This window comes from Dermacentor silvarum, chromosome 5, assembly GCF_013339745.2.
Source record: "Dermacentor silvarum isolate Dsil-2018 chromosome 5, BIME_Dsil_1.4, whole genome shotgun sequence".
Lineage (NCBI taxonomy): Eukaryota > Metazoa > Arthropoda > Arachnida > Ixodida > Ixodidae > Dermacentor > Dermacentor silvarum.
This window is the reverse complement of record NC_051158.1, coordinates 23,659,054-23,683,533: the sequence shown is the minus strand read 5'-3', so window position 1 is coordinate 23,683,533 and position 24,480 is coordinate 23,659,054. Positions and strand designations below refer to the sequence as shown.

The 24,480-nt window shown below is 47.3% G+C and overlaps 1 protein-coding gene across 1 annotated transcript in view; it reads right to left on the bottom strand.

The window, feature by feature from the left end:
- LOC119453077 (kinesin-like protein KIF19) overlaps positions 1-24,480 on the bottom strand; it is a 161,737-nt gene that overhangs the window by 21,516 nt on the left and 115,741 nt on the right. The window contains exons 3-10 of the mRNA XM_037715072.2: positions 20,249-20,374; positions 19,155-19,242; positions 18,681-18,817; positions 17,744-17,869; positions 14,899-15,105; positions 14,045-14,123; positions 6,829-7,010; positions 4,306-4,525 (exon numbers count right to left, since the gene is read on the bottom strand). Coding sequence (XP_037571000.2) covers positions 4,306-4,525; positions 6,829-7,010; positions 14,045-14,123; positions 14,899-15,105; positions 17,744-17,869; positions 18,681-18,817; positions 19,155-19,242; positions 20,249-20,374 — 1,165 coding nt within the window. The remainder of the gene's footprint in view (positions 1-4,305; positions 4,526-6,828; positions 7,011-14,044; positions 14,124-14,898; positions 15,106-17,743; positions 17,870-18,680; positions 18,818-19,154; positions 19,243-20,248; positions 20,375-24,480) is intronic.

Here is a 24,480-nt window from a genome sequence, read left to right as displayed (position 1 = left end):
TGCTCGTAATTTACGATGCTGGATGAACACGTCGTCACCCAGCCTCCGCACGCCGACATTAGCACCATATTTGTCTCTGGTGGTCTTAATATGAAGCTGTATAAAATGAATGGTCGGTGTAAAAGAGCGTTTTTAAGGCTTTTTTTTTCTTTGCTTCCAGTGGGTGGTCCGATACAACAAAAGCGACTTATAGGTGGTGGTGACGGTTATGATGATGATGATTGCGATAATCATGATATGACGATGATCATTTAGTGGCATCTCTTTCGAAACGGGGTGTCGACAAATAGTCGCCTATCCTGTTTGAGCTAATCAATTAATCTATAGATATTTATCGGCCTGTCATTTTGTCTATGTCTCCTTTATCTTTTCACTTTTCCTTAAAACCTCTATATGCACCTTGTATTGTTAGTGATGTCTGTAACGGATCCGCTCCTATCAATTTCCTCGCTGCTATTTATACACCAATACTGTAAACGTCCCTTGCTTATTTCGACTGCTGACCGGTTAATGCTTCCACCCGCTTTAAATCACAGCGTTTCTGGAAGGCGGACGTTTCCTAGGGGTCTCCCTGGGTGAATACATCCGCATTCCAATAGGATGTCCTGAGTTGTCTCCGGAGTTTTGCTGCAGTAAAGACATGCCATAGGCAGATGCATGATGGCATCATCTGGAGTCAAAACAGAAAACTTTCCTACCGCTATGGTGTTCATGACGACGGATTGGATAAATACAAGTGTTCATCCTTCCTTATCAGGTGGCGCCTGAACCTTTCGCCACTTATATACAGTAACTCTTTAATAACTCGTCTTCTCTGCGTTTGCTGCAATACTGTGCTTTCTCCTGTCGCTCGCCCTCGCCATTAAATAGTTTCTCTTACGAAACTTTTTCAAAGTTCTTGTATTTTTGCTCTATTGATGAAATGAGAATTGCCTGTCGTCAAATTTATCAGCAAAATGTTTTCACTAATTCGAGCCACATGTGGCTCGAACAATACGGACTCCCAGCGAAATGCATTAATACTTTCTCAATTCGTCACCTAAATAGGGTATTATGATGGCTCGGCGGCGTTCGTACAATGTGTTGCAATCTGCTTCCGTACCACTCGACAGCGTAGTGAGGAACATAAATTTCTTTTTCTCTACACTTCCGTATGTGGAACGGCTGCCCTCACTTTTCAGTTCTGTGCAATTTCAGGAATTATATAAAAGGAGATCGTCAAAGCATTTCTTTGCGTTTTGCCTATGTAGAAAGTGGCTGCAATTTTCGCCTCACTCAAAGTCGACCAAGTTTTAGGTGCGAAGCACCATATGCGCTCGGGCTGTCGGCGTCTCCTGTCGTCGTCGTCGTCGTCACGGTAAAGCAAGCGGCTCGTGCTCGCCCTCGGCACGCGCTCGTGCCACTGCTCCCGCGTTCGTCGTCGTCTTCCACAGCTGGCTGCGTTGCCGCTCATCATTCAAGCATAGAATTTCACTTCTGCCGACGTAATGGGGAGACCGCGTTTACAGGGTTATGAGCCATTGCTTAAGGCAGTCTGAGCCCATTAGCGGTGCATCAATCCATGCCATGCACCTCGCGAGGTTTCACGTTAGTGGAGCTGCATTTCGCTCAATGGGCCATTTGACACTTACGCATAAAATTTAATTCACCGCTCAAACCGAGCATACGACTTAACTCGTGCTAACTGTAATAACTAATAAAAACTAAAACAGTAACAAAGGCGTCCATAATGTCCAAATTGCCGAGGAAGTTAAAGAAAACAATGGCGGTTTCGCTAATACTTCACGGTAAAAGACGTCATCAAGCTTGTCCTAAAATAGTACTAGTGACGGCTTATTTACTCTGGAGCCACTGTTGTTTCGCATATGCCCCCTTCGCACGGCAGGAGTGGGGAAGCGCTGCTTTAGGGGCAGCTCGTCGCAGCCTCCCACAAGTGTTTTTCTTACCATTGCTATGAACTGAACAGATATGCATCGACGTGGAATAAATATTGCAGATAATTTCTTTGCATGGAGCCAGTGCTGCTCCGAAATATAGCAAAAAAAAAGAATTCGGGGTGCTTTTACATAACAACTGTGCATTCGAGTCGACTAACAAATGCGGCCTTATACTTGCAACGTGAGCACCGCACCAGATCCCAGTCTCCATGACAACGTGTCGTACCTACCGTTGCACAAACTGGCATGCATAAATACGTGATATACAACCTTTACCGACGCTTATTCTCCCGAGAGTGGAAATTATAAACAATCGATGACCACTCTGAGAGACCAGAATGAGAAATCGCCGAAGCCGAATGTCACGTCGGTAATCAATCGCATTAAATCTTCACGGAACGCTCGCGATCTCTTTTTCCTACAAAGAATACGCCACTTTCATGACGGATGATACTTTCCATGGTTCCGCGCACCAAATGAATCGTTCGCTCGGCGGGTTGCTGTTTATGCAGTGGTGCTTCCAAGAGCCTGTCACGCCTTATGCATCGGTGGTGTGTGATTTAGGTGTCGTACATTGGGGGATGTATGGCATTCGAAACATCTGCACCTTTGTCATTTTGGACTAACCCCGAGCCCTCACTGCATTGTCTTACGTGCGTTAGAAAGAGTAGAATGCATCTCATTGGAATGCCCATGTTATGCAAATGAATGGGATCGTTAGTTGGGCGTAGAAAGTGCTCCATTTCCCGTGAGCTAAAGAGAATACTAGGTCGGATGGGAGGTCGTTAAAAACAATCGTGAAACTTTAGATATCCTGTTCTCATTGTTCCGAGTCATTATCTTAATTGTAGAAGTGTGCAAATATGCAAAAACATGGTAATCCGAATCGAATTGTGCTTGTTATTCGATTCGCGTTCGCTTCAAACATTTATTTTTCGAAATCGTGGAAAATCTGCGGTGAGGTCGCGCTAGCGTCTCGCTTTCTGAACGTTCGCTTTGCCTGCTACGTCACCGAGTAAGCGGCGTTCCACTGGCGGTCCCGCCTCGCCGAGCAAGAGACCACTGCCGAAAGGACGGCGCTGGCGAATCATGAAAGCTCAATCCGGCGTTCGGAAAGCCCCGGGTTAGGTTCGACTATAAGGCGTAGCAGCGCTTATGGTAGTTGGTGAAACTGTTATAACTTTGCAAAGGGAGCCAGCAGGACTCCCTGTGTTCTTAGAGTGCAGAATACTATCTATCTATCTATCTATCTATCTATCTATCTATCTATCTATCTATCTATCTATCTATCTATCTATCTATCTATCTATCTATCTATCTATCTATCTCCGCTGAGCCTCTTCGGCGAGCATAGGGATTTTTTTTATTGCGATAGCAATTATATGGACACTTCAACCGGATTTCTACCGTCGGCGTCGCCGTCGCCGTCGCCGTGAGGTTCCGTATAGATAAAATCTTCACCGCGCGCCGTATGCCCGAGCGCAAGCGTGCTGGGACGCGCGCTATCACGGAGAGCGAACGCACTCAATCCCCCACGCGCAAGCATTGAAGCGGGAAGCCAGCGCCGGAGGGAGCGGGGGGGGGGGGGGGGGGGGGGCACTTCTACTGTGCCAACAACCGCGCTCGTCGCTCGACCGCACGGTCTCTTATCTCTCCCACGCGCAAGCAAGGAAGCGGGAAGCCAGCGCCGGAGGAAGCGGGGGGGGGGGGGGGGGGGGCGCTTTTCTTTTGCCAACAACCGCGCTCGTCGCTCGCCGCACCGTCTCTTATCTCCACACGGCTCTGAACTTTAAGCGCCGTGCATTCGCGGCTCCGTTTCTGTTGAAGCGATAGACCGCACGTACCTTCGCCCGCAGCGGCGTATGCTTGCTGCCAGCGTTTTGACAGTCGTTGTCTGCAGTCATTCGGTGTGATCTCTTCATGTTTGTTTGTGCGCGCTCACACCACGCTTGTTCATTCAGTTAGTAATAGTCGGGTCACATTTTCCAACGCACGCTACACATGTAATGCTGCCCGGATCGGCAGTGCAGCGCTACAGGTGTGTCCCTTCGCACGCGCGCTGCCCACGGGAAGCGCTTCTCATCAACACCACCGTTTCACACGCGCCTTCTCGTGGTCATCGAGTCTCTCTTCATGTCGGTCTACTTACGCCGCAGCACACCTGCTTACTTAATCAGCTCATGTTTACTACAATTCATATTGCTACCAAAGCCGCTCACGTTACTTCGTATGACATTGCTGTGTTGCTATCGCATTCATTGCTTCGCCCTTAGGGCGAAACTGTGACATTTTTTTTTTCATCGTTATTGAAATGTGCAGCCTTGCTCATATTCGACATGCATTTTTGAGGAGGTGGGCGCAACCCAACTGTTGCCGTTGTGTCTGTTGGCACCGTTCGCGGCCATCTTGTTGTCAGCCGGCCCGTCGTCAGGGGAGGTTGCTGCCGAGGGAGACGAAGGATCCCTGGACGCCGCGGAGTCGTTCATCTCTATCCTGTCCTGGAGCTTCTGGATCTCCTGTCGTAGCTCGGTGATGATGCTCTGGTACTGCTTGACGTGGTGCGACACGTCCACCAGGTTGCAGCGGACCTGCATGGAACAAGGCGCGAATAGTGTCAGAGGGAGACATTCTTTAATGTACACTAGATATGCTTTCCAGGCCTAGCATGGTGTTCGAGATGAAGTATGCCACACATTAAATGACGCACTCATGTGTAGTAGACACGCACAAAACACAAATGCAAGCGCACACAGCAGTGAGTAACTAGGGCCTTGTCAAGGCCAGTGTCTCTGAGGAACGCTAACAGCGCCCTTGCTTGCGGGAATAACATTATACGGACCGTGCTTCAAGGTCCAAGTGCGTGATGCAGCTGAAATTATCTGACCCCGGAATTTAAAGGGGGTTTCACAACATCCCTCAAACGAGATGGTATGGTGCGCGCAAATGCGCAAACCACGATTCAAAGCATCGCACAAAGTGCACATATTCCACTTTTCGAACTTCTCAAGCTTGGGGTACACAACACCGCCGAGGAGATTGCCGAAGCCCAAGAACGCGCGCAACTCACTCGCCTGACCACCACAGCGGCAGGTAAACGCATCCTCGAAGAGCTGGGTTACCCTCCTGTGGTATCTTCGAGGGTCAGTACCCCGATCCCTAGGTGCATTCGAGACAAGTTCGAAGTGGCCCCCGTGCCTCGAAACGTCCATCCCGTCCACAACGAGGGCAGACGCAAGGCGAGAGCAGTAGCAATTCTGAAACAGATCTATCAACAAGGCATCAGAGCACGCTTCGTCGACGCCGCGGAGTACAGCGATGGAAAGACCTTTGCCATCGTCGTGGTCGACTCCAGCGGCAAGCTTTCCAATAGCGCTTCAATTCGCACTTCAGACCCCGAAGTCGCCGAGCAAACCGCCATCGCCCTCGCCCTGCTAGACGGTCGTGGGTCTGAGATCTACAGCGATTCCAAAACGGCAGTTAGGGCTTTTCAGAAGGGTCGCATCGCCGAGCAGGCTGCTCGTCTTCTTAGCGTCTCCAATCCGGATGCTCTCACGCATCATTCGATTCACTGGTTTCCCGCTCACGTAGGGTCGGTCGAGGGTGCTCCCCCGAACCTCAATGAGTCTGCTCACGAGGCTGCGCGCGACCTCACCGACCGCGCTTCCTCTGTAAGGAGAGCCGACACCCCTCCCCCCTACGGCCACAGGGATGCTCCTGCTACTCACAACGAGATGACAAAATTTTTCTACATGTCCAGAAGGGTCTTTCCACCCCCTCACCCCAAATTGAATAGGGCGCAAGCTGTTTCGCTTAGACTTTTACAGACCGGCACATATCCGTGTCTGGCCGTTCTGCACGAAGTTTACCCTGACGTATATCGCGACGACGCCTGCCCATCCTGTGGGCAGACCTGCACTCTAGCACACATGCTCTGGGAGTGCGGGTCGAGATACCCCAAGTTCAGCAAGGATGAGTGGGACTCGCTTCTGCGTAGCCCCGCTCTAGACAAGCAAATCCTGGCTGTCCGGTGTGCCCGCGACCGGGCTGGTGGGCTAGACCTGCCGGTCCCGACGTGGGACTAGCCGGGTGCGCGACGAGTTCGCGTCCTCGCCGGACCTGTAATAAAAGTTATTTCACTCACTCGAACTTGTCAGTTGCAGTTCTCAAGCAGTAACATGTATGCGTGTAGATAGGTGAAATGCTTTCACCCTTTAGTTTTGTATGACGCTGCTGTCATGTGAAGCCCGTGGGTTTTTATGTGTGCTTATTTCCTGAATTAGTGTTTCGGTCTGCGAAGAGTCCGTTTTTTGCGGCCCTTTCTCCAGCTGTTAGCGCTCCTTTTGCAAGACCATCAGATCGGTGCCGCGTAGACGTGCTAGCCCAAAGTACGACAGGAGTCGGCTTTCCTCTCTTGGCACCGTTAGTGCTTTCATTTGAGGAGGGCGTCACGAGTGCTTGGAGTTCCCAAGTCCCCCCCCCCCCCCCCCACACACACACACACACACACACAGATTCTGCCATTGGCCGGGACAAACGCGTACAGGCACCTAAGCTTAGTGACTACACCGGCGTACCCCACGCAATACAATAACCGCTGCTCTTTCTGCGGCCAATACGCCAATTTGTACCACACTGCCTGAAGGTGTCATAAAAATCCGGCGGTTCCCACCGTCCTCAACCCCAACCAGTCCAAACGGGAGGTAGCGTTGCTCAGATTTAGCCTCGACGACCAGCGACAACTGGCGAACCAGGCTTCCTCGGCAACCAATGCCACAGGAGCCCTGGATTGAGGGCGTCTCCCACTGGGACAACATGCACTTCAATAGCTTTGAATAAAGTCATTACAACTAATCGATATCGCTTCTGATTAGACGATAATGCGAATGCTCACCTTGTTGGTGATGTTTCGCGCCCTCTCGGCGTAGACGAGCGTGTTACGGGACTCGTCGTAATGCGCCGAGGCGGGCGATATGTGAGCCACCATGACGGTGCGGCAATTGCCGGACAGCGCCTCCTTCAGCAGCCGGGTCAGCTTACTGTCGCGGAAGTTGACGTACTTGGGGTTCCGTGTGGCTGCGAGGCAATTTACGGCACGTATGTAGGAGAAAGGGCACGGTACAGCATCCCACGTTGGCCACCATTGTTGGGCCCGTGGACTCCAGCACAAAACCGTGGCGCCCTCACGAATGACGTCGTGGTCACTTTGAAGAGACATTAGTCAGAAAATTTCCAGCTATTTTTTTATTTACTTACTTAATTACTTATGTAAATTATTGTGTAGTCTGAGGGCCAAGCAGCTGAACGTACAACAAAATACAAGAACATCGAACAAGAACACAATTTAAAAGCATTAAAAGAATTTCAGAATTAACATTAGTGACGTCTCAAGAAAACAGGAAAATTCTGGCAGTAGATTTGACGCAAATCAAAAACATGCTCTCGGCGTAGACAAAGATCTGCGCCAGGACTAGACGGAATAACTAACAAGACGATCCGAAATCTCGATGATGCCTCGAACTTACCAAGTATATAAACGCATGCTGCTATCCGGTACAATACCCGCAATGGAAAACGGCCCAGCAGGAGCGGCTGCAGTTGGAGTGACCCATTTCACTCACGTCCTGTGTGGGCAAACTCATGGAACATGTCCTACGAGGTGCGTCTCCCGCAATGTTGCCGGAGAAATTTGTCTACGCAGCAATGCTCCAACTTAAGCTCAAATTATAGATAACTCAGTCGGAACACCAAAGCTATCTTAATTGGACCCGTTTGGGTACCCACGCTAAATGACTAGGCCTCGCGAGGAAAAGTAGGATAGGAGACCTCCGAAGAACTACAGATTTACGGGTTCAGTTCACCGATGCTGTGGTGGCAGGAAATGATGGACGCTGACGACATCATTTAAGATGGACAGGTTGCACGTAGTTGTAGCTGAGAAAGAGGCGACGGCAACTACGAGGAACGAAACAATCCGGAAATTCGCCTAACACCGCGGATGGTACGCCCATACCAAGGTTGACAAGATCATTGGGGCCATTATTGAAAGTAACGGTACAATGGAGAGGCCCGTGCGACTACTGAAGCGAATCACAGGCAATCTGCAGGCTAGTCCAACCAGAATAGGTCGCGTACCTACACGATACAAATAGACGTCGAAAAATCTGGTCGGACTCTCCATGACTGCAGCTAGGACATGGATGAGTCATAGATAAACGCCTTTCCAGCCTATCATGTTTGTTATTTACATTACCGTCCCTTAATGCATACTTCAGGGTGTAAATTATGTGCTGTAGTCTGCACGGAGCGCTACAGCACGCGTGAACGTACAAGCAAAATACAATACGAAACAATCGAACAGAGGCAACACAATTTAAAAGACATTAAGAAGATGAGGTTGGCTCTTAGAATTAAGCGACTTAGTGATCGTCTCAAGAAAACAGGAAAATTCTGGCAGTAGATTTGACGCAAATCAATGCAGCGGTAAAGGACTCAATAAAATACTCTCAAATGTTTTGCCATCCTCAAACATAAGAATATTTTCTGGCAAGGCATCCCATGTGTGAAAAAAAAAATGAATGTTGGAGAAGTGTAGTACGTGCGCAAAGCATGGTGCTGTCTGAAGATTTTGAGTGTGCCGGGCTGATGGTGATATAAAGAGGTACACTTGATAAACTTGACAAACGTGATAAACTTTGTCAAAAGTCAACCAGAAACATTTTCTGGCGAACCTTCCTCTTCCTTTCTATCAATGTCTCTCTCTTGCCCCATGTTCTACTTTATGCCGTAGATGACATTAAGATGAAGTCGACTTGTGCAGCTGAATTATTGGGTAGAGCCTATAATCGGTCTGTTAGAGTAAAATGATGGGTAATTAACAATGGAAGGATAACGTTTAATCATGCCAGGCAGAGAGATTGGGTGGGTTGATGAACTCAGGATATGCGCACGCGCGAACTAACCTAACACCGTTACTGCAGTTGCCATTGCACCGCCTTAATAATAATATTTTTCTATGTTCATCACCCTACTAGCATTCCGTTGAACATTATTCGGATACTTTCTTATACGGCTTTGAGAAATTATAGGATCGCTTGTTTAGTTCGAAAAATAGTCGACACAAAAACTTCCCCTTACTCAACACCACATTTAACTTACCTCGTGCAAGCACTACAGGCAAGCAAGTAACTGAAAATTAAATCTTCCTGATTTCAGCAACGTGTAGGGTGAACGACTATTAGAGTTGTTCAGCGCAATAATATGCAAAGTTTCTAGAAATGCGGACATTGCATGCAAACGCTTCTACTTGTCTAAACCAATGTCATAACTCTTCCCCAGTCAATTGATGCTTGTTCATTTAAATAATACTCCTCCTCGTTGAGGAATCGTGTGCGTTATCGACTCATGTATTTTCAGTGTTGAATCAGCTACAATAGCCGCATAGACTACTGGCCGACGTACTTCGGACACATCTCCTGAATAGTTGAAATAAAGCACATGCTTAATTGATCGATTGATTGTTCAATTGGTTATTTGATAGATGGATTGATTGATTCAGTTGACAGAGTGCAAGGACAGCTGGATGTGTTGGGCGTGGCATTCGTTCAGCACTTCAGTTAAAGGTACACTCAAAAGAAACCCTGAAAACTTCAGACTAATAAAGGGTTCTTTCAAAACTGTTTTCGGTTAATTTCGCGGTAATAGGTTGGTTACTACAAGAAAAAATTAAGGTTAAAGTACATTCTTCTTTATGTGGCGCCGAACCAACAGCACAGGTATACGTCGCTTTGACCTCGGGGATCTTAAAGTATATTTCTTTCATTCGCGACGTCGTAGCTCAGCAGAACTTCCTGAAAATTTCTACGTTCAGTCTTTGGTTCTTTGAGAATGCAATGCGGTAAATATGTACCAATAAAACAAGTGACTAGGGCCGCGCAGAAGCTCTCCAGATCCATGACGTCACGATGAGCTAGTGCGCAACCTTCAAGGCGGCGTTGCCAACCGTCTTTCCTTGCGTTTCTTGCGGTTCATTAAGCCTCCTATCACGATAGGAGCGCTGCTTTTTCGTACTGCAGGAGGGGTAGTTTACTAATACGGCATGATATTTTTGCTTCAGCTTTCCTTTGACCAAGTCGACGACAGTGGTATAGAAAGGTAGTTTATTAGGAGTTCCGAAGTTACGTTTTTTTTAGTCTTTTTAAACAAGCCGACGATAGTGGTGATGTACTTTACTAAAATGTCCCCTGTTACGTCCTCCTGAACCGCAATTCTTCTTTTTTTCTCTCTTTCTCTTTCTGATCTTCAGGGACCGAATTTTACAATACGATGCATAGATTGGCTCGCACGTTGGTCGAACGTACTTGTTCTGCGTTGCGGTAAATCTTTTCAACTGGTAAAGAAGAAATAGAAAGGGGAAGAGGTGCGGCGGGGAGGGCTGGTAGAGTTGTCCGCTGACGCAGGGAATGCACGGTAACGGATATCTCGTGCATAGTTTTGTACACCTAACTAATGAGTTTAAGGACACCTAAGCGCCACTGATTCACGGCTTCCCATTTCGAAACGACCGTTAAATCGCCCGTAAAACGCTACCCAGGGCGCTCCATCACAGCTTGCAGCCTTTGCCAAGCCGCGATAGGTTCCCAGGTGTCCGTGTTGACCTAGGCCCGTTCTAGCGGGGGTCACTGCAAAATGCAAGAGCTCCGCTCGTGTGACCGTGTGCTCCGAAGAGTCATTAGGCCAACCAGCCCGGGGCGCCGGGTGTCAATTAGGCACTGTCGTGTACTCTTCTTTTTCTTTGGACACACACGTAGGAACACATACGGTGCGAGCAATGCGCGTACTGCTTCTGAACGCGACGCTCGGGTGACCTCAACGCAAGCACATGTGGACCGGTGCGGAACGGAGGAAAACGTAGCAGGTGTGACTGGTTCTGCGCAGTGTTATATCGGCTGTAGAAGTGAGTGGTTGAGTAAGGAGACAGACAGCGAGATGGTATGCGGTTCCTTAGATGTACGAGCCGCAAAGCTAGAGCTGCACCGAAAAGAAGTGTTTCAAAAGAAAATAGAACTCCCTGCCATTCGTGCCCCTCGATTTCAAGTCTTAAGATATGTAGAAATCAATGTATGTTTTACGCCACTGTGCGCTTATAAGTTAAATCAAAGATTGGTCTACTGTCAGACACATTATAAGACTATGAGGGTTTGTTGCTTGCAAAGTTTCTGACCGTTGAGAGGAAGTGGTGGGAGTCCGATAGTCTGGCTACTCACATTCTTTTTTTTTTTTTTCATGATTCATGGCAAATATTGTTACATTTTGAAGCAGACTTTCACTCCGGTAAAACCTAATTTCTGGACGTTAGAGAACGTGATCTAGTTGCGATTTACAGATAAAAAAGCAACCATAGGCGAGCATAGGTGCTGCCCATATCTGTGACGTAACGGCTTGCTGGAGCGCGACCTTAAAGTGACTCCGCCATCTGCGTATTTCGTGTTCTGGCCCCTTTTCCGCCTTACTAAGCCAGCTCTCACGATAAGAGTGGATGTTTCGCTATTTGCGGAGGAAACGTTTACTAATTCCCATTTAACGTTCCTTTTTTAGTACCCCTTTAGTCTCGATGAGGTTCGATGTATATGCTTGTACTACGGTTATATGCCCATGGACTTGGACAGCTTCGAATTTCCGGCAACGGGGTTATTGCGGCCGCGTCAACGAACGTGCCGACGTCTGGCCTGGTGGGTTAGCAAGTACGTAGAAATAAGTTTCATGCGGCTGCCTGGCACCCTCGAGAGTTTTCTTTGAGTAACACCATGATTTTAAAGAGAAGGTATTCTTTGCTGACTTCACACAGGTTTTCCGTATCTGGGATCTGGGTATCTCGTAACCACTTCCTGAAAAGAAACGGCACTTTTGCGCCTCCAGAGCGGCGTAGTGAGTCGCAAGAAGCAGTCAAAATTTAAATGTCAACGAGACAAGAAGCGCGAATTAGTGGCGAAGTAAGTGCAAATTAACGATTATGATTAACCACGTTGCACCATAGACTGCACTATCCCCGAGACCATGCATACCACCTGGCTTCTGGGTCAAAAAAAAAAAAAAAAATAGGATCAACAAAGTATCGACGCAAATGAAGACAAGGACGACGAAATGGAGTGTGCAATGAGATACGAAAGATAATGAAACGAGTGAAAATTGAGCATGAAAAAGAAACTAGAAAGACAGACTATAGATATATCATCAACATCGAATCATTCAATTATATTAGCCACCATGTACGTCGACCTAATCTTCTTTAGCGTCTGCAGGTGGTTGACTGTTCTTTTTTATCAGTAGCTCAAACCACAATAACTAAAAAAAAACAAAATTGGACGTCATTTGTCGAGAAAGAAGAGAGGAGTTCATCTCTACACTCTTTCGAGGCGTTTGGGTAGTGTTGCGACGAATTGCATTGCTGGACGTCAGGTGAATGAGCCAAAGTAGAGGCCAACTGCAGTGAAATTCTATTTTGGATAAATTGGCCACGAACTTACTGCAGCATAAACTATTTAAGCAACCCTGGCAAGCTGCAGGGCTGATAATTTTCTCACTTTTTTTAATAGCAGACTTTAAATCGCGCCTGAGCAGACGGACGCGTGCATCTGGTGGTTAGCGGATATATAACGCTAGCCTCCAAGATTTTTCCGCGCGCTACGGGCGGCGCCAGATCTCGGAGATCATGCAGAGGAGCGTCGCCTTTTGAGTCTTGCGTGTCTTCTGGCGAGCGGCCATCGCGGCGTCCTTTTTTTTAGTTTCAGTGTCACAAACCTCTAGTTTTGCGCGCTTTTCGCGACGGATTCACTTGTATCTCAAACGTAAAATTTGCACACAGAGAGTGCTGTACGTCTGCACTATCTGAACAACGCTTGTTACGCGTTAAAACAAGCTTTGTTGCGGTTGACCTTTAAACTAACGCAACAGAAACAAACATTTCTAACGCCCCGTCGCGTTAACCATGACGTGATGCGTACCGTACACGTGAGCTTAGCTGAAACTGCAGGTGAGCTGGGTTGAAAAGGATGTAGCGGCACGTCGCTTGCACAAAACGTGCTCTAATACGTGCCCTACCGCAGCGGACAGCCTCTGCGGTCTATAGCTACGAAAAGGCAAGTGCAACCACTAGAGCAGACACGCGTAATGACAAAAAGAAGACAGCGTGGTGTTGTAACGAAATTTCAGCCAAGGGCAGACGACGTGCACCATAGGAGAAACAGAGGAGCATTTTAACACTGCGTATAGCAGCTGCGGCGAAATGGTTAGCAAAACTCGCTTTAACGTACTTCTTAGTCGTGTGTTTATAATTAGTACCATATCGGGCGTATTTTTTTTTAAAGGTGAACAGAATGTTGAAATGTCGCCTCTCGCAGATAGCGCAATTCTGCTCTTGGGGCTTGACTACTCCAAGGGCCGGACTTTGCTCGAAAGAGAAGTTGAAATACTTATTCGAATAATTAACAAAATGATTCTAAACGCAGCCCACCTGTAGAAACGCGCACGAACACGAATTCGGTCACACATGAGTGCCCATTTTGTGTCCGCTTCTGCGTTCGTCCATGTGTTTTCAAGTGCGCTGCCTTTGTAACAGTAATTGACCAAGCAGCTAGCCCACCAATCTCTATCTTCTCAGTGAGCCATTACCGAATTTTACTACTTTGGTTTTCAACTCATCCCTTTAGTGCACGTAATGCAAAGTACCAACTGTAGCCAGATGGCTTCGAAGGACGCCCCCACTTAAAACGAATTGTGAATATTCCATGTAAAATGTAGAGAGCTCGCTTATTTCTTGGCGTATCATTATTCCACTGTTAGTGGGGCCTCAACCGCGAACGACATAATGGCCGTGGAGTCAAGGATAGGGGAAGGTTCGTTCAATATCCTTAAATGGTGAATGTGGACATCCTCCATTGCTTAGCGCCGTCTCGTCAATCCTTTCTTGTCAGCTAGATAGCGTCATTGCGTACGAACATAGAGAAATGCACTTTCATAGGCTCACACTTTACTGTGTTTGTTTGCTGCCAAAAGTTAATAAATCGTACAATGTTTGGCCCGTTTCTTTATGAAAGTTCCAGAAGCCTTACCAAGGGCGTTGATGACGTTGCCGAGCGCCAGGAGAGATTTGTTGATGTGCGCTCCTTCCTTCAACCGCATACCGGTGTTCTGGACAAAAAAAGAAAAAAAAAAACACACAACAAAAAGAAGTCGGTGAGGAGGTCAACTCGACACCAAAGAGAAAAAGTAAACATCATAAATTCCTTTTTGGGCTTTTCACAGTGTGCCCTAGACTGCTAGGTGCCGGAAATAGCACTTCTGGGACAGTTGGGCCAAACACACCGATACGTGTTTCACACTTGTCCCCCCTTTTCTCTGCTTTGTTACATTAATCTATTTTTATTCAGTTTTATATCAAGAACGCGCGGGACCCAGTCAATCAACCTCTGTTGGGGAGTTGGGGAGTTTGTGAAAGCTCGGCAACTTTTGTCACTTGCTTTTTCCCATGGAACATCCCGTGCCATAAACTTTTGTGGCCGAACTGTATGCGTCTCGGTACCGTTCCAGCACAAGCGAAGCACCACGATTCAAGCATATCTTGGAGTGGACGCAGATCTACGCCTACGTGCACCCTCTGAGATAACAATGGACACCCACGATGGCGCAGAATTTTGTCACCCAACTTAGATACGAAGAACGTCTAGCTCTACGCAACGATCTTTACAACTGATTCAATTACAGGCTGGTACACTACGAACTTGAATAAACCGCAGTGGTAACATGAAAGTGGCGTCGTTCTTGGCTTTGCGCTGTCTCTGGCTTTTAAAGCCTCCTATAGTTGCCACACTAACCTCTTCACTAACCAACCTCTAGCCTAATCTATGTTTAGTGTATATTTATCGGCTGGCGTAACATCGTTGCTCAATGCATTCTAAGTGTATACCTTGGTGTTGGAGGCACGCTCGGACCCGGCCAGGTCGACCATAAAAAGCTTGCCGACGCGGTGCCGAGTCAAGTCCAGATCGGAGATGTCTTTCCTTGACTGACGTATGGAGACCCGCAAGAGGGCGTGCGACCGCGATGACGTCTGGTTGGCCGCCGTCGGCTCCACTGTACGCCGTTTATTACCCTTCTGCAGAAGCCGTAATACCTGTGTTAAAAGGAAGAGTGGCGCTTAATGCCTGCAAAGAAAATTTCGCAGAGTTATACAACACGGGCCTGACGAAAGGGTACCTTGTCGCGCAGAAACACGATACAGTAGAGCAGATAGTACTGGCGCAGTGTATTCTGTGTCTGTTTCAGCGTTGTCTGAACAGTGACAGAAGGCACCGCACCCGTACTGTCTTTCTTGAGGGATTCTCGAGCAGAAAGCAGAAAAAAGGTTACTTTCTGCAGTGCCTGGAGAAGATTTTGAATCGTGGCCCTGGGCGAGACCATGTTTGCATGTTAGTCTACAGACGTGGAATTGGCCAACGGCTGATGCTTTTTGCCTCTTTCAGATGTAAAACGTCTCTTTACATGGTTGTGCTGTTTGCCAGAATACGACTGGAAACACTTTCCTTTCAAGGAAGTAAAGTTTATGCGAAGGTATTGTGGTGGGTTTTTGATTGTTTCTTGGGCAACATTTTGTTTGCTTTCACCTGCGCTGACAAGTTATAGGCCTAATGCCAGTGCTCGCACTGGTTGGTGAAGCCTTTTTGTCTGACGCCTCTTGCGTGTCATATGAGCCTCTGAGATCTCTAATCAGACAAAAGAATTACTTGCGAAAGCAAATTATCTTTCGAGTTCGCACTGGTTAGTGTTTACTGCCCGAATGTCATTATTTGTCATGCTTCTTACCACGAAATGAAAATAAAACTCAGGAAGAAACTCGCAAAGGGCGTGCGCAGAAGTCTCGGAGGCGACATTCGGTATTCACCGAGGATGCGCCCCGATATCGTGTCTGAGCCAAGATACAGGCCTCACCAAAGCGCATAGTATCGTACGCAGAGAGAACGTATGGCAATAGCATCGTGTGCAATGGAAGTTTAAAATTGTCATGGAAGCTCTTTAGTGACAGTTTTAGGCAAAGAGCCCCTAACATTCTCTAGAGCACTTTTAATTCACTAGCCTACATATTCGCGGAGCCCGGCCAACAGGCATCATTTGTGATTGAGTATTGTTATAAAGTCCGCTTTTCGCACCGACATGCTCTCCTTCCGAGAAATCCCTCACAAGTTTTTCTGCCATTTGCTCGTGCCGAATCCCGTATTCCTTATTTGATTTTCTATATCCCTCACGGAACGTTCTAAAAAATTGGCTCAGGACGAACTGGTGGACTAGTTGGTTATGCATGCCTATTTAATCACAGCTCACACTAAGTTCACAGGGACCGATGGAGTAAACACACAGATTCTGCAGTCAGCGCTTTGTGGTGTCTACTCTGTCGGTCCCTGTCAATTTTGCGTGCGCCGTGATCAAATAGTACTAAAAAAGTCCTGTGCCACTGCGCAGCTCTCTGTGTGTGAACCACTCGCGGACCTTTGATGTACGATGCCCAGTTTCGGCCATGAACGAGCCTATCGATTCTTCGAAAATTATTTTCTTGCTGCATTAACTCATTTTTTTGCCAGCAGTTGGCGTGACTGTCGCATCCATATACGGCCGCATAAGAGCGAATACCCGGAGGGGTAATCTCTGCAATGATAATGTACCCATTGCCGCCTCTGGTGTCTATTCAGCACGACATTTCCGTGTTGCGTTTGTTTGCGCTCGTCCGTCTACACACCTCTGGTGGAGGGGATGCGTTTTATGGACGCTCGTATATATGGGAGATCGGCGCAGTACATGTACATATTTGAGGGACACTCTGAAAACAGTGAGAGCCGCTACTTCAATTAATTACGACACGCGATGTTTGTTATTTACGTCCGCGGGTGGACACGCTATACTGGTAAGAGCGCGACTTCTGGGCTATAGTTTGTTCCGAATCTTTAGGCAGCGCCAGTGCGATGAGATTTGTATTGGAACTTTCCGGAATAAATTCGGCTACCCGGGACTCTCTAAGATGAGCTCACCACTGCATCCGCAATTCTGCCCCTACCGGGGCAGGCGCTGACGTAATGCAGCCGGTAATCGAACCCAGGACCTCGTGGCTAGCATTATAACTTGATCGCCATTGAGCTGCCACGGGAGGTTGCATCTTGAAGTGAAAACAGGCTAAATGCGTGTTCATTTAGAAGGAGTTTTTAGTCCGGAAAGCATTGAGTATCGCCGTCGCCCATGCATGCAACGTCCAACAGAGAAGGGTCAGCTTAATTTCCTCGCTCGATGACTGCAGTGCATCATTCAGCTCGTGGTCATGCAGGCTAAAGTCTACAAAATAAAGTCCTTTCTCCGGAGACGAAATCAATAAACTTTTGTCCCTGACTGTACCCAGTAACTTCGAGGGACGCTTGCCACCGCATTATTGATCTGTCCCCGATTGCAGTGACCTACATTTTCAATAGATTGAATAAGCGGGTAAATGTAACATTAATCGTGCCAAAAGCTTAATACAATACAGGTTATAGGACGTTACTTTGCTGGTATTACAGTCTCATTAAAAATATAAAGCTCTGCGAATTGCCGGTAAGATGCTTGTGGAAGTGCGCGTTATGCAATAACTACTCTTTTGGTAACCATCTATAAGTAGGTGATGATGCTATGCTTACGACTGCTGTGATAATTAACCTAGTAAATTAGCAATCAATAGGAGAAACTGAAAACTCTGTGGTTACTAGGACTTAGCAAGCAATAGAGCTGGTTACCTCGGAAGAGTTGGTGACTTCCACTTCTGAGAGTCCCAGGACTTGGTTGCCACCCAGGGGGTCTTCACGCAGCTCCAAATAGTTGTTGGAAGTGTTGAGAAGGTCTCTGATGTTTTCGTTATATATCTGCCCACAAAAATAGCAAAATTTCGGCGAACTGTACGATTAGCCTTAAAGACTCGTAGAACAATTTTCTTAAAGTCCCTAGCTAAGTCATTCGATCTTATATCGGATAAGTAACTAAAGTCCCTATAGATAACTTATCTACGTACGTAAGGACGTCAGGCTCCCGGCAGGTCTGGCGGCACTCTGTTTGCTGGGAACCTAACGTCCCTTGTCAAAGTGGTCATATCAGCGAGTTGGTTATGCATCCTAAAATTATATTTGCACTAGAAGACGCTAATAACGAAATGGGGGTACATGACACATGAAGCGCTGTGTGTCATGTAGCCCCCTTCCTTTGGCAGTGTCTTCTAGCGGAAAAACGATTTCGTAACGTCTCTAGCTAAGTTATCTTAACTTAGCTAGGGACGCTAGATTTCCGACAAGTCGGGTGCTGTCCTGCTGCAGTTATGATAAATTCAATTTCTTCCCTGTGAGGCCTCGGTGTCTGAATACGCAATACCGTGAATCTTTGAGGCTGTCACCACTTATTCTGATGTATGTATATGTGAAGATTGAAGAACGCGATGGCTGGAGAAGCAGACGATGAAGAAGTGCGTGTGCTTTAGAGTAAAAGTATATATATGTAGAAAGCCCACATCGGAACGCCATTTTAGGACTGTTTGATTGCTCCCGAATAAGTGTAGCCGTCAATAAGGTACACCCATATTGAGTGAGACGGCAACGCCGCCGTATTTTTGTGCCGTCACTCGCTGGCAGAAGCAATAACACCCTTTCGCTTCTGAGAAAATTGTCTGGAGAAGTCGACGCATACCTCCATGTACGAGATGAGCACACTGGTACGCGTGGTGGCGTCGTTATGCTTGGCGAACTGGAAGATGTCGTCGAACACCCGTACCATGAGGCCGGGGCTCTTGTCGGTTCCGACCATGGTGTAAGTTTTGCCGGCACCTGCACGTACAGGTTGAAACGCAGTCTCACGCGTTGCTGTCTTAAGACGGTTACGGCATGAGCGTAGCTCCTGACTGCGGTAGCTGTAAGAGCCAGCGTGCTCTGCGTGATCTACGTTACGGTCTCTTTGTGCATAGCACTTGCATTTAGTCTGCCTATACCTGCTAAACAACCTCGGCACCCTGGCGGTCCAGTCGATCAACGTTGATCGCACAGAACACTGTAAGTAATACATACGTTCGAGCTATAGAAAGTATAGAAAGCGCACAGAGGAAGGGGCCACAATTTCAGAAGTGTTCGACGGCTCCTGAATAAGTGTAGCGTTAAGTGCAGTTACCCGTGGCTCCATATGCGAATACTGCTCCGTTGAAGCCCTGTAAAAGGTTCTCGACCAGAGGCTCGCCAACTTGCCGATATACTTCCTCCTGCAAAACAAAAGTTCACTGATTGTATTATTCATTTAGTGACCCATTGATTCACATTAACGTGCTCAAACTTTGCCTTTGATAAAAACCGAAAAAGCAGTGTTCTGGTACAGCGAGACTGAGGCATTCAATGGCTGTACAATTTATTCTAGGCCATTTATTGAATCGTTGGCTATGCGCGCCTAATTAATTTTAGTTTAGCCACTGTCGATCAAGTCGTGTCACCATCTTCCTGGGAACCTCTATCTTGGTTGCAGCTCCGAAATCCTATTGAACAAACTATCCCGCTGAAGGCCATTCCCGTGAGAAATTAGAGCCCGAATACGTGAGCAGTTTGGGCGGTAGAGCTACGTTATATATGAATTATTTGGGTGAAATTCGGCAATTTCATTTATTTTTCTTTATATTGACATACTGCAGCCCTATTTAGATATATGGCACGAGTGTGGAGATATACCATTGCACAGCATACAAACAAAATGTAAACTAAAATTACCAGTTTTTAATTGTCTGGCTGAGATTGTGTCCATCGTCTTCTTGCTACGTTTAAAGAAAGAAGGCTTCGCCTACCCTTAAACTATTTTTTTCTCTCACTTATTTCGGGCTACTTTGCTAAATAATGCACACAGGGATATACGGTTTGTGTAGTCACATGACGATTCCATTGGAAATCCCAGCGCTTTCACTATCAACATTTTTTGCAATTTGTTCCCTCGCTCTTCGTTTATTTTAAGATATTTCTTGTTATTTTTCATTCAGGTTGACTGCTGAAGCAAGAAAATTTATGTACTGCAGTGTCATTTTTCAACTTATCAGTGTTATTAATACATTTTCAGTTAGTTAGCCTATTACAATCATGAAAGCCACCTAGCCTCTTGGCCAATCCCGCCATGGTGGGTTCGTGTCACCACTTTTGACGTTCACAAGCAGGTGCCATTTGGTGTAATTTGTCACTCGTCGCTGTAAATCAGCACACCAGGGCGCGCTTTGGTCTGCGCGCGCATACCTGGGAGCTTCTCTCGTCCAGTGTCCAGTCGAAGGTGTATCGGTGGCTGACCACCTTTCGCTGGCTGCTCCCGTTTCGGCTTTTGTCGGTGGACTCGGAGCTCTGCGGGTCCACCAGCAGCACCGTCTGCGACACGTGAGAGACAAAAGGGAAAAGAAGTTAGAGATATACACATCAGGGGGACCTTTCTTTAGTTGCAGCAGACTTATTATTTCCTTTGAAAGACCGCGTCGTTCTATCGCGTGATCAGTCGGTTGAGTGGTCGGTGGGTTGGTGCATTTTTACCACAGTTTTCTGCACTGAAACTAGTTGACATATCAATTCAAGCGGTTGAACAGGCTATGAGGAATGCCCTAGCGGAGCGTTTTTGCATTTCGCTCCATCGAAATGTGGCCGCGACCGGCATGGCCATTGATCAATGCGCACTGATCCCAAATGTAGAGTTGTCTTTACTATTTTGCAATACTAATGTGTTATCGGGCCCCTTTATGCCTAAAACGTGTCTGCACTGGAATCGTTGTCTACGCTCCATGCCGCGTCCCCATACAAAGCTACCATTAAAATCATATGCTGTTGTGATTTGCACCTATTGTGTTTGTATGGTTATTTTTTTTGTAAGCTTACCACTTATTTTCAATTACTTTTATTTATTTATTTATTTATTTATTTGACAATACATGATTTTCGTGATGCAGGAAACTAAAGGCAACGTTAAGGGTGGCCTGACTAGGCCTCTAGCACCTGTTTCGGCACCAAGCACCGGCAAATAAACCGTTAAAAGTGAGAACGTGCTGTAAAGCAACACAAAAAACCCCACGGCATGAGTTTCGATAAGTGGTGGTCGAAAACATGGCACATGTGACTTGTTTCGAGCTCCGCAATTGCTTCCGGCGCATGCAGCCAGCAAAAGCGTGGCCTTCGACATCCATTTCTGCTACTCAGAGGCAACCGCCACTGGGGCGCGGATTTGCGCACCACCTATTCGCGTAGCAATGGGCAAAATTTTGTCATTCCTTTTTGTTGGTTATGTGGTCAGGTCGAAGCTCAGAGTGAGGGGTAGCCTTACAACGACGATGTCTTGACGATGACGCGGTCGGCGTAACGGAAATTACGGACGCACGAAATCAAGTCACCTTTATTTCAACACCACAATCCGAAGAGTGCAGGACGCCACAAAACGACTTAACGGGACCCACAGTTCGTTTAACTGGCTTATTTTATCCTCACAATCCGATGAGTTGAGATTTGAAGGTCGTCGACTGAAAAGCCACATTTGGCGCAGGCGGACAGGTTCATAAACACAAAGCCAGAGTATTGCTTACTTTTGCAAAACAAACAACAAAAAAAGGGAGACCAACCAAACAAAGGAGTATTTACGTATACCCCAATAAAAATGCTGTAGAGAAACATTAGCCCAGAGAGAGAGAGAAAGGAAAAGCAGGGATGTCAACCAGGTTGCAGCTTGTTTGCTATCCTAACTATGGGGAAAGGGAAGCGGGAGGTAAATGGAAAAACAAAGGGAGAGGGAACGGAAGGACAAGTGATGCGTGTGCGAACACAACAGCGCTTACTGTGCAATTAAAGGTGGTCGCAAGCCCAGTCGCCTTTAATAAGTTCAGCAGTGATTTGGTGGTTTCTTTGTGGATGGCCGGTTGAGTTAATGGCCGCAATATAATTTATTGCGATAGCAATTATATGGACGCTCAGGGCGCATTTCTACCGTCGCCGTCGCCGTGAGGTTCCGTATAAAGTGCACGGGCTTTAACATCGTCGCCTCGCGCCGTGTGCTGTATGGGCGAGTGAAAGGGTGCGAGGGTGAGCCGGCGATCGCAGCTCTATCTCGCGCATGCAATAAAGGCTCAATCTCGCGCATGCAACGGCGGAAAGCAGGAAGGAAGCGCGCCGTCTTCCGTCGTGCGCAAGCGCTCTGGGGGAAGGGTAGGGAAGGGGGCGCGTTCCACTCCAGGTGGCCCGGGCGTCCGCGAGCACCCGCCCGGACCGCTGTATCTTGAAAGCCATCTGCATCGGGGACACAGTCCGCCTTGCGCTGTGTTTTCGAGGCTTAGTTTGCGCTGATGCGAAACGCAGTCCTAAGGTCAATTCGCTAGCTGCTGCCGCCGCGCTTCCTCACTCCAGCGTTTTGACAGCGAGTTTCCGCGGTCATCAGGGGAGATGTGTTCATGTTTGCTCGCGCGCGCATGCATCATGCTCGTTCATTTAAATAGTATACCTAAGCTTACAATTTTATATACGGCCGATAAAACTACTATGCTTACTTCATATAGCTATCCTGTAATTTGCTATCACAATCGATGCTTCGCCTTTCGGGCGCAACTGCGACTCTTTTTTTATCTCTGAAGATTCCACCGTCCAGTCGGCTAAAAGCCGCGCGCAAAGCTCAGAATGCTGAAATGCATAACGCTCTAGATGCGGACATAGCAGCGAGATATGACATACAAACATACGAAATACGGTTTCGAGCTTTTAACTGCTGTCGCAATAAATTAAATTATGGGGTTTTACGTGCCAGAACCACGATCTCATTATGAGGACACGCCGTATAGTGGGGGACTCCGGAATAATTTTGACCACCTGGGGTTCTTTAACGTACACCTAAATCTAAGTACACGGGTGTTTTCGCATTTCGCCCCCATGGAAATGGGGCCGCCGTGGCCGGGATTCGATCCCGCGACCTCGTGCTCAGCAGCCCAACACCATAGCTACTGAGCAACCACTGTCAAGTGAGGGGAGGCAGAGGATGGGATGGAGAATCGCTTATGGGTTGCGCTATAGCAATGTCGATCGTTTGATGCGGAAGTTAGCGGGAAAGCCAGCCGCCTTCCCTAGCTGGGCTGGGTCACTGACGCATTCCCGGTTCCGGCCTAACTGTCAATTTCCACTGACGACGTGTCAGAACGCCGTGAGTCCACTACCGAAACCGCGGGGACATTGACAGGAACCAGCCAGCCCGAACGATGGGAAACAACTGCAAAACAAGACAGAAAGGACGGGGACCCACAGCCAACCGCATACACAACATGACAGTGCAAGCAACATGGAAAGCAACGAGCGAAAGCCATGGGAAAGTAAAGAAACAATTGACGGCGCTCGTCCTCACGACGTTTTGGTACCCCGATCACGTAGCAGAGAGCGGTGCAGCGCGTACGCCAAAGAACACAGCGGGAGGGTCTGCTCCCTATATCGGCGTGCGGGGAAACCAGCTGGTGACGGAGAATGTGGTCTCGCCTAACCGGCCCAGCGCTGTCAATAGACCCGAAGGAGCTGCGTCTCCGCCGTCACAGTGCTTGCGGGTAAAACGATTATCGCTAAACATTATACCACCTGCAGTCACGAATTATAATCAACTGACGATACATTTGTGAAATTTACAAAATTTTATGCCAAGGTGCTGGAGACTTTATTGAAAACAAGTGAAAGTGGTAGGATGAATTTTTGCGAATTTTAGAGCGAGCCATCATAATTTAGAAAGCAATTAAATATATGTTAAGTGTAAAGTCAGTCATGCTACACTTTTTTTATTGCGATAGCAACTATATGGACACGCCGAGTCAATTTTGGCCGCCGCCGGCGGCATCGCCGTGAGGTTCCGTATATATTTAGTCATATGTATGCTACATGCCATGCCATGCTGTATGGCATGTGGTATATCCTGTTTATATTGCCACACCTTTATATCACTAAAGGTTCTCATACCAGGTATTACATTCTTGACAACATTATTCGTCAGACTTTCGAGAATGGCACCCCACAAAAAAATGTCTTGAAAAAAAAAGAATAAAAACACCGACAGCGCATGCCTTTTATCTTGAAACTTCTCAGACTCACATATTAAAAGTGGGAAACAATAACAGAGTTCATACCTGAAAATGATGTAACCTTATTGGCGCGGTTGTGCACAACCTCCGGTATCGGCCCAGGAAAGAGGTTTGAAACATACCCGATACGGTAAAAGTGGTGGTAAAGTCGCTGAGGAAGACGTTGACGTTAATTAATAAACGTAAATGATATTATCCGATGGCAGGATTCAAACAGAGGACCCCTAGCACAACAGCTCGTTTTCACTTAGCTTACGTTTACTTCAATGCACACCGCCACTACAGCTACTTGTTTTACACTTCGTCTAATAGTCTTGCATGTTACTATCACCCTTATTGCTTCCGCCTCATGCTGAAACTATGAGTTTTCATAAATAGAATTGGATCACCCACCGG